The sequence below is a fragment of the Phoenix dactylifera genome, chromosome 11, assembly GCF_009389715.1.
Source record: "Phoenix dactylifera cultivar Barhee BC4 chromosome 11, palm_55x_up_171113_PBpolish2nd_filt_p, whole genome shotgun sequence".
NCBI lineage: Eukaryota > Viridiplantae > Streptophyta > Magnoliopsida > Arecales > Arecaceae > Phoenix > Phoenix dactylifera.
In genome coordinates, this window is record NC_052402.1 from 6,424,948 (window position 1) to 6,437,788 (window position 12,841).

Consider the following 12,841-nt stretch of genomic DNA (forward strand, 5'->3'; position numbering starts at 1 on the left):
GTGGGGGGCTTTCCTGATCTTTTATCGTCGGAGATCGTGTATTTAATATATTTGAATTGGTTGGTCTTTCCGTTCAGATTTACTTCTCTTAATTAACTTCTTCTCCCTATAGTTGTTATTATTGAAGGAATACACTATAAAGGCTTTGTCAAGGTGATTGTCATTATACGGTAATACGGATAATGTATTTAATTTTTATTGATTTTTAAATTACCGTGGAATATCGTATTCCAGTCTTGTATTGTCCTCCGAGTTTTACTTGCCATAATTTTCAGTAATCTTTCCATGCCATATCAATCACAGGCAATTTGTATACCGCATTAATTCCATTTTTGCTATTATAATTCGAAGTTATTAATGTTGATAAAATTATAATTAAAATATAAATTTTAATATAAAGAAAATTACTTAATCTGATCTCCATTCAAAATTTTCAGGGCTCACAAGATAACCAGAGCATCGTTTTCAAGCATGCACCAAGCTAGTCTTTTAGAAACATTTGATAACTATAAATAAAAGAGTTTATGCACCAAATATGGCTCATCTTCCCGCACCATAGCTTCCATATGTAGTGTTTGTGTAATTTTTTTTTTAAAAAAAGTTAAGCATCAAGAAAAAACAAAAAACAAAAAAAATATTTTTTTATTTTTTTTTACACCCTGTGGATGTGGATGCGGCCATCAGAGTGAGGAAAGGAAAAATGCTTTCAGATGAAGTCATGTGCGGATAAAAAGTTGCCTGAACGACTAAAGTAAGACTAGCAACTGAACAACAACATACCTCCTGTACTATGATATTAATTACAGCTAGTGATTGAGACGTGAGGGGGAGGGGTAAATTCGTTAAATGCTGCCAAGGGACTTTTGAAAGAAAATGCAAGAGTAGGGTGGCTGAATTGAGATATGGCTGATTTCCGCCAGGGTGTTGTATGAATTATAATTCGAGCATAGTGCTTTTCCTTTCTTTCTCATATTTATTTTTATAGCTGCTGATCGAGAAAAAAAAAATGTAAGTAAGCACTTGTAGCTCTTGTCTCTCTTTCTTTTTTTTATATTTATTCTTTTTTTTTTAAAGTATTTTAGATGAAGGATTTTTTTGGCATGAAATAGAAAGCTTGAGGTGGTGGCGAAGAATCACCACCTCGCTTGATAACACTGTGAATTTTTTCTTAAAGCGACAAAAAATGATATACGCGCAAGACATGTCTCTCTACGATTCCGCATCTTAAATATTGAGAACCGCAGCTTGGGGGGACAAAAAGGGACAGAGAGGGATCCAAGGCGAGGCTGTCAGCTGTTCTTTAATAAATAATGATGTTAAGGCACAAGGGAAAATGGGTTTGGTGCAGGTCCTGCCGATGGCACTGGGAAGTGTGAGCTCATGTGCCCGAGAAGAAAAATACCAAAAGATTAGAAAGAGAAACCGAATCTCAAAATAAAGTGACTCGGCCGACATCTATTTTAAATCTAAATCAACTTATTTTATTACATATATTTTTTACAATTTAAAAAAATATATAATTAAATATTATAAGAGACGAACGAAACGTTGCATATTACATACAACCTCAGGTGAGATTGATCTTTTTTTCACCTCGGCATTAATTGAAGTGAACAACTCTAGTAAAAATCGAAAAACAAAGATCGTGAGTTGTGGCAACACTGCAACCAATATAATTACCGCTGTATCCTGCTCATGCAGGATGGTTTCTATGTTATAAACGTGCAGTTGTCCGTTATTTTGTAATTAATGCACATCACATTAAATCGGGTAACATCTCGATATACTATGTATATAAATGGGTGGCCCGGAGATCCTCAAGTAAGTTCATTCAGAGATGACTTTAAAAAAAAATTTTCTTTCACACTATTGTCTCATTATTCTGACTTAGGCAATGAAGAGTCTCACCAATATGGTGGTCTCCAACTTGAAACTTCTCTGCTCTAATTTCGTTGGAAATTTTTCGGCAAACGAACTTTTTATAGGTCATCTTCGAAGGAGACCAATTTTTTCATACCTCGATCACCTCATTTAGTTTGGTTCTCACCAATATCAGAGCAAGCCAAGCAGCGCTCCGACCTCGATTCGCGGTTCAGCGGCAACACTAAGAATCAGATGTATTTGAAGATAGAATTTGAAAATAAACCCTCTGCTTTGACCACACTTTTTACAAATAATAACAAAAAAAAATTCAAGTTCCCCAAGCCTCCGAGCTCCACTAGTTTTGAGTCTTCGAACATGAACGCCTGGAGACGACGCTCTCGCAACTAAGCTTCTATGCAAAGGCTATAGCCGACGAGGAGCAGCTGCTCTGCCTCCTCTAGTATGTAATCACTGCTGAGCCGGGGGTCGACGACGGCGAGAATTCGATCCTCGTCGTGGAGCTTCGAGACCCACTCGACGATTGACTCGAATTTGGAGAGGATCGGTTTGCAAGTGCCAAAGGCACAGACATTGGACTCGCGAGTGAACTTGTGGGTGATGGGGCACTCAGGTGTCGGCGATGTTAAGGATAGTGTAGAATCTCTTGTCGGTGTTGATGTGAGAATAGGGCTTGAATGGGTTGAAGTCAGCAGGCCCAGCCGACTCCAACCCATGGCCCAAAGAAGAAGCAGAAGAGAGGACCGCGATTGCAATTCAATGCTCCGTCTTCCTCAGAGCATAATGGGCGGCATCTCTGCGGCCACTTAAACGACCGTCGATCACGTTCAACCGTCACGAGAATCGCGGCAGTGAATGAGCCGAACCCCTTCGAAAACCCCGGTAAAATCTTCTCAAACCTCTGAACAATCCACCACCGATGAGAACCTCTCCTCCCTCTCCTTCTCCTTCTACGTTGGTCATCGTGCCACCCGGCCGAGCGCCGTCCAAAGCTTCCTACTCCATGAGCCTCTGGGAGTCAACGCTTCAAACCCCAAGCTTCAATGGTGCAGTTAATAGCTTCTAGGCTGAAGCTCTAGAAGCTATTGACCAAGGAGTTTTTTCACTGTATTTGGAGCTGAAGCTCTTACGAAGTTGGCCACGAAATTAGAGCAGAGAAGTTTCAAGTCGGAGACTACCATATTCATAATTGAGGGTTTTATGTTTTTAATTCAGGTTATATTGTCTCCTTCAATGTAGCTTCTAATGGTCCATTCCTATAGTCTCTAAAAGTAGGGATAATTGACCATTTGTAACCAAGTGTTTGTGGTGTCACTGAGTGGTGAAAGTAAAAGAAAGCAGCAGTATCGGTTATTTTGAGTTCATTTGCGTGCATTATTTAATTAGGGCTTATTTTTGTACAGCCATGCAAGTCCACCATTGGAGGTGTTTAGAATCATCGTATTGTCAAATCCTCATTCTATCACCAACAAAATTGGTATCAGAGCCTACCTTACCAAGTCAACATCCACTTCTCTCTGTTGCTTTTAGTAGAAGACATGTTCAAAGATTCAATTCTAAAAAGCTGGCTAGAAGATATTATATTTAGATTTTTTTAGTCTTATATAAGTAATCAATATCTTTTTAATTATTAAAAAAATACAATCCAGAAATAATAATACCGCAAACTTTTTTTTTATTTTTTTTTAATTGAATGGGATATCACTCACGAAGCAACAATGAATTCTATACAAGTAATTGTCAAGCAAAATAAACAAGCAATCTACAAACCAGATGTAACACAATTTTTTAACCTGAAAAATTCTTCGATGTGAAGAAAAAAAATCATGGAACCTAGTCCAGCCAAAAATCTTTCATTATTTAAAATAATAAAATTATAGGCTGCACAAATATAAACAAGATTTATTCTTGGCTTTCACAAAAAATATTTATCCTCAATAAGGCATATTTTAATAATAAACAATAAAATAGTGGATAGATCTCACCAAGCATTGATGCTTGAAATTATCAATGAAGAAGGCTTTTCAAAAATCCAAACAGTTGAATCTGTAGCTCTCAATTAATTCGTAGAACAACATATTGAAATTCAGCCAAATCTAAATAAAATCAACTATCTGACCATACAACAAAGTAACACTCTTTTCTTTCTCTTCTTTTCCGTTTTCTTTTTGTTTTTTTTTTCTATTTCCTGCAGTCCACATTACTCGGTTTTCACGGTTACTATAATACCAGGCCAAACTATTTTGGAAAAGAAAAACACTGTCACGTTATCTTATTCTTTTTTTTTAATTTTGAAATGATGTGGTCCCATATGAGGAGAGACTACACCAACACTAAAGACTACCAATCTACATGGATCTTTGTATACTTCTTCCAAAGTCATGACATATTCGCTGGGCTAAGAATGTATAATTTCTATGAGAAGAGATAGGAGGCTTCCCATTCTTTTCTTTAAAATAGATATGGAGAAAATTACATTTTTGAGGATGGGAGCAAGCCATATTTCAGTCCATGGTCTCCTTCCTCTTTTAGCCGCGCTGCGTGACTGACTAATTTTCAATTTAGCTTTACAACGCGGTACAGCGGAACTTAATTGACTTTAAAGCAGGTTTGTATCCAAGTGGGAAAGAGCTGCACGTGCATTTAGATGGGAAAGACCCTGCCACTTAATTCGCCAGCATCGCCTCCATCGCCTTTCCGTTTTCAATTTCCCCCCTTTATTCTCCTCCACCTTTCGGTTCCTATTAGTCGACCATAGACTTTTTGACCGCGACGACACCGTGGACACAATACCCTTTGCCCAAAATTTGGGCCGCTCCTTGGAGCTGACGTGGCTGCAGACGAGGCAGAGGAGGAGGATGTGCTCGACGTTCATAGGCAGTTGCAAGTCAAGAAGGTGGTGCTCGCCGTCGGCAAAGACTAGGGTTGGTACTGTTCTTTGCGATCGGTCTAAAAAGTTTAGACTAGAAATCTATAGGCTCTGTTTGAAAAAGTTGTTGGCAGTAGAGCTTTTGGAAGTAGAGCTTTCTGAAGTAAAGCTTTTATAAAAACTTGTTTGATGTTTGGTAACTATATGTTTAAAGTGTCGTGGCACTTTAACATTTGTTTGATAAACAAACTAAGAAAATACTTTTAGTATGATAAAATGACCATAAAAGATATTGCATAGTATTATACAACATAACATAATAAAATATAATAGGTATTAATACATAAATATATGATATAGTATAAAAAAAGATTAAAGAAAAGTCCATATGCTTTTTGATCAAATATGAGGAAGGTCACCAAGTTGTGACACGAGAGAAAATAAATAAATAAATAAATAGGTAAATTGTTAAAGTCGTGAGGAAGTCGCCGAACGGAGGCGATTGACAATATCGAGATTAAGTTATATTTTGGCCATCCTTCTTGTTATCTCTCGATTTTATTATTTATTTTTCTCGCAGTCACCGCTATCTTCTCCGTCGGGAGCCATTGGAGATGATGCTGAAGTGGCTGCCAAGTCCAAATCCAAATATGGCCAAGTATGAAACCGATGTTGAGTAGAATTTAACAATATTGCCCAAAGATGCAATTTTTCCATTTATGTTTTTTTTGGAGGTTGTGATAGTAAATCAGATAATTTGATGCTACAATAAAGCAAATTTAGGTTTTGCATTGCCCTCACAGCCCCCAGAAAACACAATAGCCAACAACAATTGTTAATTGTTGCAAGAACGGTAAACAACAGCCAATAATAGGTATAATGATAGCTATTTGTCAAAGTCACTGTTTATTAAATAAATATTATTTTCAAAATCGATTATTAAATATATATAAAAATAATTTTTATTTGACGATCAAAGAAAGTCAGAACTATGAATCCAGACGGCTGGATACCACAACATAATGACTTCACTAATCGCATCAATTGACACCTATTTTATTAGTTTATTTTGAATTGCTAAAAAATTTTATTGACACACAATAAAGAAATCTGCTATTAAATAATAATGGCCCGATGCTTAGAATATTGTTCGAATTACTGCACTTTTTTTCTCTTTTTTTTCGATTTTGAATTGCTAAATCTTTTACCAGCTCACAATAAAAATTTCTAGCCTTGGAATTTTAAGCGAAAGAGTTTATAATGTCAATCTTTCTCTTGAAAGGTAATTTTGATTCCTAATTCTTCCTTAAAAACATATATTAACGACAGGAGAAGAGATAATTGAAGGAAAAATTGACTTCTCAATTCATAATCACCAAAAGTGAAGTAGACTTTCAATCTCTCTCCTTTTTTTTATTGAATAAATGAGAGTAAATTTTGAAAACTGGCTAATGTTGTAGATTAGACATGATATATTAGATACTTTTTAGAGAGAGAGAGAGAGAGAGAGAGAGAGAAGGAAAAGTATTTTATTTTAAGATTCATATATCTACTTGTTCTTCATTTTCATTTATTATTTTAGCAAATTACACGACAAATAAATCCTAAAAATCACTATGGAATTTTCCCTCTCCTATATGTCCAATCACTCTCTAATTCTCTGCAACATTACATCACACATGCGAAATAAGACCAATATTCACATGGAGAGAACTAGGGAGGAAGAGTTCCAAAAGCTCAAATTTTTACACAGGAGGCGAGAAAAAAAAGAAAACTAACAAAAAAAAAAGTTGCTGCACCATTAAAATCTAAGAAGCAAACAAGAAGCAAGGAGTGAATTGTCCAGGCTTGTCGCCATTCCAGTAGATCCGATCAGAAAAGGAGGAGCAAGCCAATTAATGCCTCACCTATCTATTCACAGTTTCCCTTCATCTTCCATCATCTTTGATTCCTTATCCCCTCACCCTGGAGGCTGGAGCTGTCGCTCTCCCCCTCCTGCACGTCCAGGCTGAGGCTCTGCCTGAACCACTCGCCGGCCGACGACGTCCCGGCACTGCTGGTCAACCTGCTCGACGTGTCCCCCTCGTCGATGGCCTCCGCCGGCAACACGAAAGCCGGCTTTAATGGGGGCACCTCCGGCGGCGGGGCCGAATTGGAAATGATCTGCACGATGGCCTGCGTCTTGGGCCGCTCTCCGGGGCTCGGGTGGCTGCAGGCCAAACCAAGGAGGAGCAACCTCTCTGCCTCCTCCGGCTTGTATCCAGTCCCAAGCAGGGGATCGACGGCGTCGAGAATTCGGCCCTCGCGGTGGAACCGCCAGACCCAGTCGACCAGGGGCTGGAAGTTGGCGAAGATCGGGCCGCAGCCGCAGACGACCGCGAGGATGACGGCGCCAAAGGCATAGACATCGGACTCTCGCGTGAACTTGTGAGTGAGGAGGCATTCTGGAGCGATGTAGCCCCTGGTGCCGGCGACGTCGATGTCGGTGTAGGAGGTCTTGTCGGTGTTGAGGGCGCGGGCGAGGCCGAAGTCCCCGAGGCGGGCGTCGAAGGCGGAGTCGAGCATGATATTGGAGCACTTGATGTCGCGGTGGACGACCATCTGATTGTACTCGTAGTGGAGGTAATGGAGGGCGGAGGCGACGCCGGTGAGGATGTTGTAGCGGCGGTCCCAGCTGAGCAGCGGCCGGCTGGGGCCGCCGAAGAGGTGCTGGTCCAGGCTGCCGTTGGGCATGTACTCGTAGACCAGAAGCAGCACGCCGTTTTTATGGCACCACCCTGCAGGTGCAACAATCAAGTATTATTAGCTAGGGTTTTTTTTGGTTCGCGAACATTCTTCTAATAATTAAAATTTTTATAAATATTTTCTTCAAATTGATACTTATTTTTTACTCTCATAAATTATTATTTTTCACAAATACTTCTAAAATAATAACGATTATTTCAATACTGTTAATAAAAATCATATTTATTTTAATTAAAAATAAAATAAAATTTTGAAATCATTTTTTTGGTCTTCCATCACAATCATGTTATAAATATTTTAATTATTTTAATTTAAAATAGTTAATTTTTTAACGGCGTAAATATATATGTAAAAAAAAGTAAAATAATTATTTTATAAAGATATATTTATAAATATTAAGTATTCATGCAAAATTTGATAGTTAAATAGATATTTAGGAAAAAAATTAGCTAAAATTTTTTCAACATGATGAGCAGGGGTATTGTTTTTAGATTATGATTGATTGGGTCCTAATCTTACCCAACGTGCAAATTGGGCACGTTAAAATCTTTGAATCTTTTCTTATGGGATAGAGTATCTTGGTCAAATCTTTGAATCGATCAACGTCAACTGTAGGGTAGTGAATAAAACAGGAGAGAATGATGAAGCACAGCCTAGCCATCCATGGCCGATTGATGCATGGGTGGTGGATAATGAAATTGAAATAAAGTGTACATGAACTCTTACGTCACAATGCATTGCTGCCAATAGGGTACACATGGGAAGATGTCGCTCTACAGAGAGAAATTATTGGATGGATGGCGGACCAGTCCAATAGTCACCCGCCACATCACCTATAGCACCAATTCTGAATTGCTATAATGACCATGACCGCTTAATAAATGCCTCCGAGTTGGAGCATAAAGATGCTTCTTACTTGACTGGAATTTTTTAAAAAAACGAAAAAATTGTATTTTCATAAAAATATAATTTCTATATTTTATAAAAAATTTTTTTTTGTGAAAACATGAAAAAGTTATTTTTTCATGAGCTGAAAATTACTCTATTTTTATTTTTTTTCAAAAAAATCATTCAGCATTAAAGAGGCATTAAAGACCTAATTTTTATTAAGAATATAATAGAAATTACATATAATTTTTTCAAAAAAGTAAATGGTCAACCAAACATAAGCACTCTGTAAATATGTCACTTTTCCATGGTCAACCAAATATGCCAAAAGTATTTTTTCAGGCATCCTTTTTCTAAAAATCTTCTTCTCAAGAATTATATTTTTAGGAGGAAAAATGTTTTCCGCGAACCAAACGAGCCATAAGCAAAACATTTTAAAATAAAATATGTTGTCTAGGTGGTTTGATGTAATTCATATTTGAATTTTTCAAGCAAGACCTTCTGCGAAGGATTACAAGAACATAGCGAGAAGTGGGGAAAATTGCCTCTACTCTTTTGGAAAAAAAAGTAGCTTTATTTATGGTATTAATAGTAATACAAAGTGATATTATCTAAAATTAATTCACCTAATATGGGCCGACACGTTGCAAGCAATTTCAAATAGATTTAAATTTTGAACTGCTTCAGCACTGTAATTAAAAAAAAATTTAGGAACAAAAGAATGATTATGACTTAATAAAAACAGTTATGGCTCATTTCTTGAATTTCATCTCTAATTGTAATATATTCTTGCTCCCACATCTATATAACCTGGGCTAAAGAACTCTAAAAGAAGAGGTACTCATAGTTCAAAGCTCTTATGAGAGTACCAATATTAGAGCTATATGAAATACCATTATTATATAAAAAAAAAAATCTCATGATGAGAGGCTCTCAAGCCCTCACCTATCAATTTGCCTCTTTCTTTTTTTTTTGTAATTAAGTAGATCTATAGCTTACCAAGATCGAGGTGAAGGCCGAGGCCGAAATCGCAATTGATGAGAGAAAGCCGAGGTGAAGATCGAGATAAAGATAAAGGCTGAAGTGAAAATCATGATTGGGATGAATCCGAAATCGAGCTACCAAATTTGAGGTCGAGGTGAAAAAACTAAGGTCAGAAAACCGAGGTGACATTGAGATAAAAAGATAGAGATGGAGGAGGTCTGATCACAAAGGACAATATTCTATACTAATTTTTTTTATATTTTATATTTTTTATTGTTAATCTAAAATTCTTGCTGATTTAGATATCAAAAGATCCAGTCAAAGAAAATCTAACGAGTTTTTTTTTTTAATATGTATAGATCAGCATCTCCACGTGGATTGACTGGTGGCTTTAGGACCATCATAGTCGACGCAAAGACAATGTCAAATCATTATGGTATTCCATCATGACTATTGGTAAAAGAGAAAAATTAGGCTTCTACGTCAAATTACCAAGTACCAACATCATATCACATCATGTCAGCATACATCATCTAAGGGAACGTAAATCATCAACATCATATGATGGTTGACCAAGTAAGATATTCTAAAAAGAATATCTCCTACTTATATCCTTGCACGGTGGGTCCTATTTAACACTTTAAAACAATTACTAGCGAATATACCCTTCAGAAAATTAGGAAAAGAAGCTGTCGAAAACTCACCGCGCAGGGGGACAAGGTGCTTGTGGCGTAGGCAATTGATGATGGTGAGCTCGGCCAGGAAGTCATCCTGGCCTTTGCTGCTGGCCCTCGAGAACTTCTTCACTGCCACCGTTACGTCGTTCTCCGCCCGGAGCAACCCCATGTACACTTCCCCAAATCCCCCTTCTCCTAGCTTCATCTTCGTATCAAATTTATTGGTAGCCTTCTTGAGGGTCTCAAACTTGAACTCCCTCGGCATCCCTGGGAGGCTCTTGAGCTTGTCGCTCAATACCCGGCGGTCCAACACCCCCACCCTCTTTCTTCTCTTAGACCGGGCCACCAAGAGCAGCATAGCTACCACCAGTGCCCCAAGAACCAGACCACCGGCGAGGTACCACTTCCACCAGCCCGGGTTCCGGTCGTCGGGGAGCTTTTCGACCGTTATGTTCCAGTCTAGCACGCAGTTGAGCTGGTACGTGATGCCGGTGGAGGCCGAGAACCCGAAGTAGGACCACTGTCGGACGTAGTTGCTGATGTCGAGCGAGGTATTGAGGACGGCGAGGTTTGGCTTCGATCGGCCGCGGACGGCCATGTAGACCGAGATATGGCGAGCGGCGCCATCGTAATCGATCCACACGGTGTAGTTGATGCCATTTCCTAGGGTGGCGATCGTGATGTTTAATGGCGTCAGCGGGGTTGTGATGTTCGAGGCGACGCTGTTTAAGTTGAGGCCGACGTGGTTGTCGTCGGGGTCGTAGCTCTCCTTCACCGTGTCTAGCTCGACAGCGACGAAGTTGTTGGAGGAGTTGCCGTCGGTGGTGGCGTTGGTGAGGCCGAGGTATCCGCCATCGCTGCCCGGCGGGGGATTCGCGGTGTCGGGAGCGATGACGAAGGCCAAGCCTTCGCCGGGGGTCGTGTTGTCCGGGCGGTAGATGTTGATGGAGAAGGTGATGTTGAAGGAGGCGACGTACCGAAGGGGGTGGTCTCGGTCCTCCCAGAGTTTGAAAGGATCCTTAAAGAACACCCGGCCGGACTTGTTGACGAGGTAAGGGCCGACGTTGGAGCTGTCAGGGGTGATTTGGAGGGCGCCCTGGGAGATGCTGGCGTCGGCCCGGATGCTGAGGTTGGTGTTCCCGTCGTCCCCGGTGAAGTAGGGGAATACGTGGGTCTCGTAGGAGACGGAAGAGGTGGCGTTCGTCTCCGAACGAGCCTTGGGAAGGTGGAGGAGGAGGAGGAGGAGGGAGAGGAAGGAAAGGTGATGGATGTTTGGTGATTTGGTCATATCGTAGGAGAGCTAACAAGTTTAAGGATGAGGAGGAGGGCTTTTAGTTTTGGGATGTTACATTTTCTCTTATAGAAATGGAGGGAGGAGAAAAAGAGAGAGGCTGTTCGATTACACTTCGGGTCCCCATCTTGAGTCTTTCCCCTCTATTTCCCATTGTTAATCATATTCTCACGTTCGAACAAACAAACCCCATTTATATCTTTTAGTGTATGTGTTATTGGTGTAGGTCAAAGTCATAGCAGTGCGTTCCCTGCAAGGGGGCGTGTATTTATCAGCTTGGCTCCAGTTTTATATTTTTCTCTGTTGTTTTCTTGTGGAAAAATAGCTTAATCCTCTGCTTCCATGTACCTTGGCAGTTAACTCCATTGACCTGGTAATCCAGGTTATTATATTAGTTTTAGTCAAGAGTACAGATCCTATGAACTTTTAATTGCAGTAAAATCCTGTTACGTGGCGAATTATGACTAGTGGCTGCACAAGTTTTGGAGCTGTCTGATGACATTTGATGGATTACTTTAGCACATCCATTAATCATGCGATATGCACAAATCGAACAGTACAGAATGTAATGTATCGTATCAATTCAGATATCTTGCACAAGTGGCGTGCCGACATTCGGTACGCCAAAAAAATTACGTATTGGATCGTAACAATATTATATTAGTGTGAAGACGAGGAATCTTGATTCAGATATATTATTATATTTCAGGAATCATATAAATTATCCAAGAAGCCCCTACGTTCCTTCTGATCTGACTATGGGAAATTTCATAATAATTTTTGCTGACAAAGTTTCTCTGATGATGCTTTGAATTTGTCCTAATAAACTACCAATTTAAAAAAGAACTACAGGATTTCAGGTCATCAATCAAATAAACCTCCCGTCACCAAATTCGTGGCACTTGGCCGTACTCCAATAACCCAAATTCTAGGGCAAAGTCGTGCCTGCCCTCCACCTTCTAGATAGAAGGTAGTTTCTGGGAATTCACTAATTGGAAGGCAGAGACTCTTTGGTGGGGGGCGCAACGAAGCTTCGTCAGAACTTCGCTGGCTTCCTCCTCGAATTTTTCAAAGGCCGAGCGTTCCCTGAAAATTATATCAAAGGACCTTTCTCATTCAACAGTGCCATTTGGACACCTTGGTTACATCATAAGACTGCGAAAGACCGCGAAAGACCCATCTTTGCATCTAGGATTAGTCGTCCATTTGCCATAGTATGATTAGATTATGATAATCTTTAGTGGTCTATACTATGGGCTAATGGCGGTTTCACTGGGAGTAGTAGGTATTCAGAATCTCTAATTACTTAAAACACTTGCCTCCTTCCACAACAGGCTAATTTTTAGGGGAAATTAATCACCGATCCAGTGTTGGACCGGAGTATAACGAATAGTCCCTGTTGACCGAAAATGTAACTCCCGGTCCAGAGAGTTTTTGGCTTTCTAAATGGTGACGAAACTACCCTTTTCTCATCCGTTGGGCTTTCCGGCTTCCTTTGCTCCTCTT

General features: G+C 39.6%; 1 protein-coding gene across 1 annotated transcript; it reads right to left on the bottom strand.

Moving 5' to 3' along the window:
- Nucleotides 1-6,315: 6,315 nt before the first annotated feature.
- On the bottom strand, nucleotides 6,316-11,332 carry LOC120103905 (probable L-type lectin-domain containing receptor kinase S.5). The gene is made up of 2 exons (XM_039132065.1): nucleotides 10,072-11,332; nucleotides 6,316-7,527 (listed from the first exon to the last, which is right to left on the bottom strand). The coding sequence occupies exons 1-2, from the start codon at nucleotides 11,330-11,332 to the stop codon at nucleotides 6,689-6,691; spliced, it is 2,100 nt and encodes a 699-aa protein (XP_038987993.1). The 3' UTR covers nucleotides 6,316-6,688.
- Between the last annotated feature and the right edge of the window lie 1,509 nt (nucleotides 11,333-12,841).

Excerpts from the sequence above, each read along its gene's own strand:
- LOC120103905 (XM_039132065.1), bottom strand. The coding sequence starts at position 11,332 with ATGACCAAATCACCAAACATCCATCACCTTTCCTTCCTCTCCCTCCTC. Across the intron at positions 7,528-10,071 it reads GCACCTTGTCCCCCTGCGCG|GGTGGTGCCATAAAAACGGC; the intron begins GTGAGTTTTCGA and ends TTGCACCTGCAG.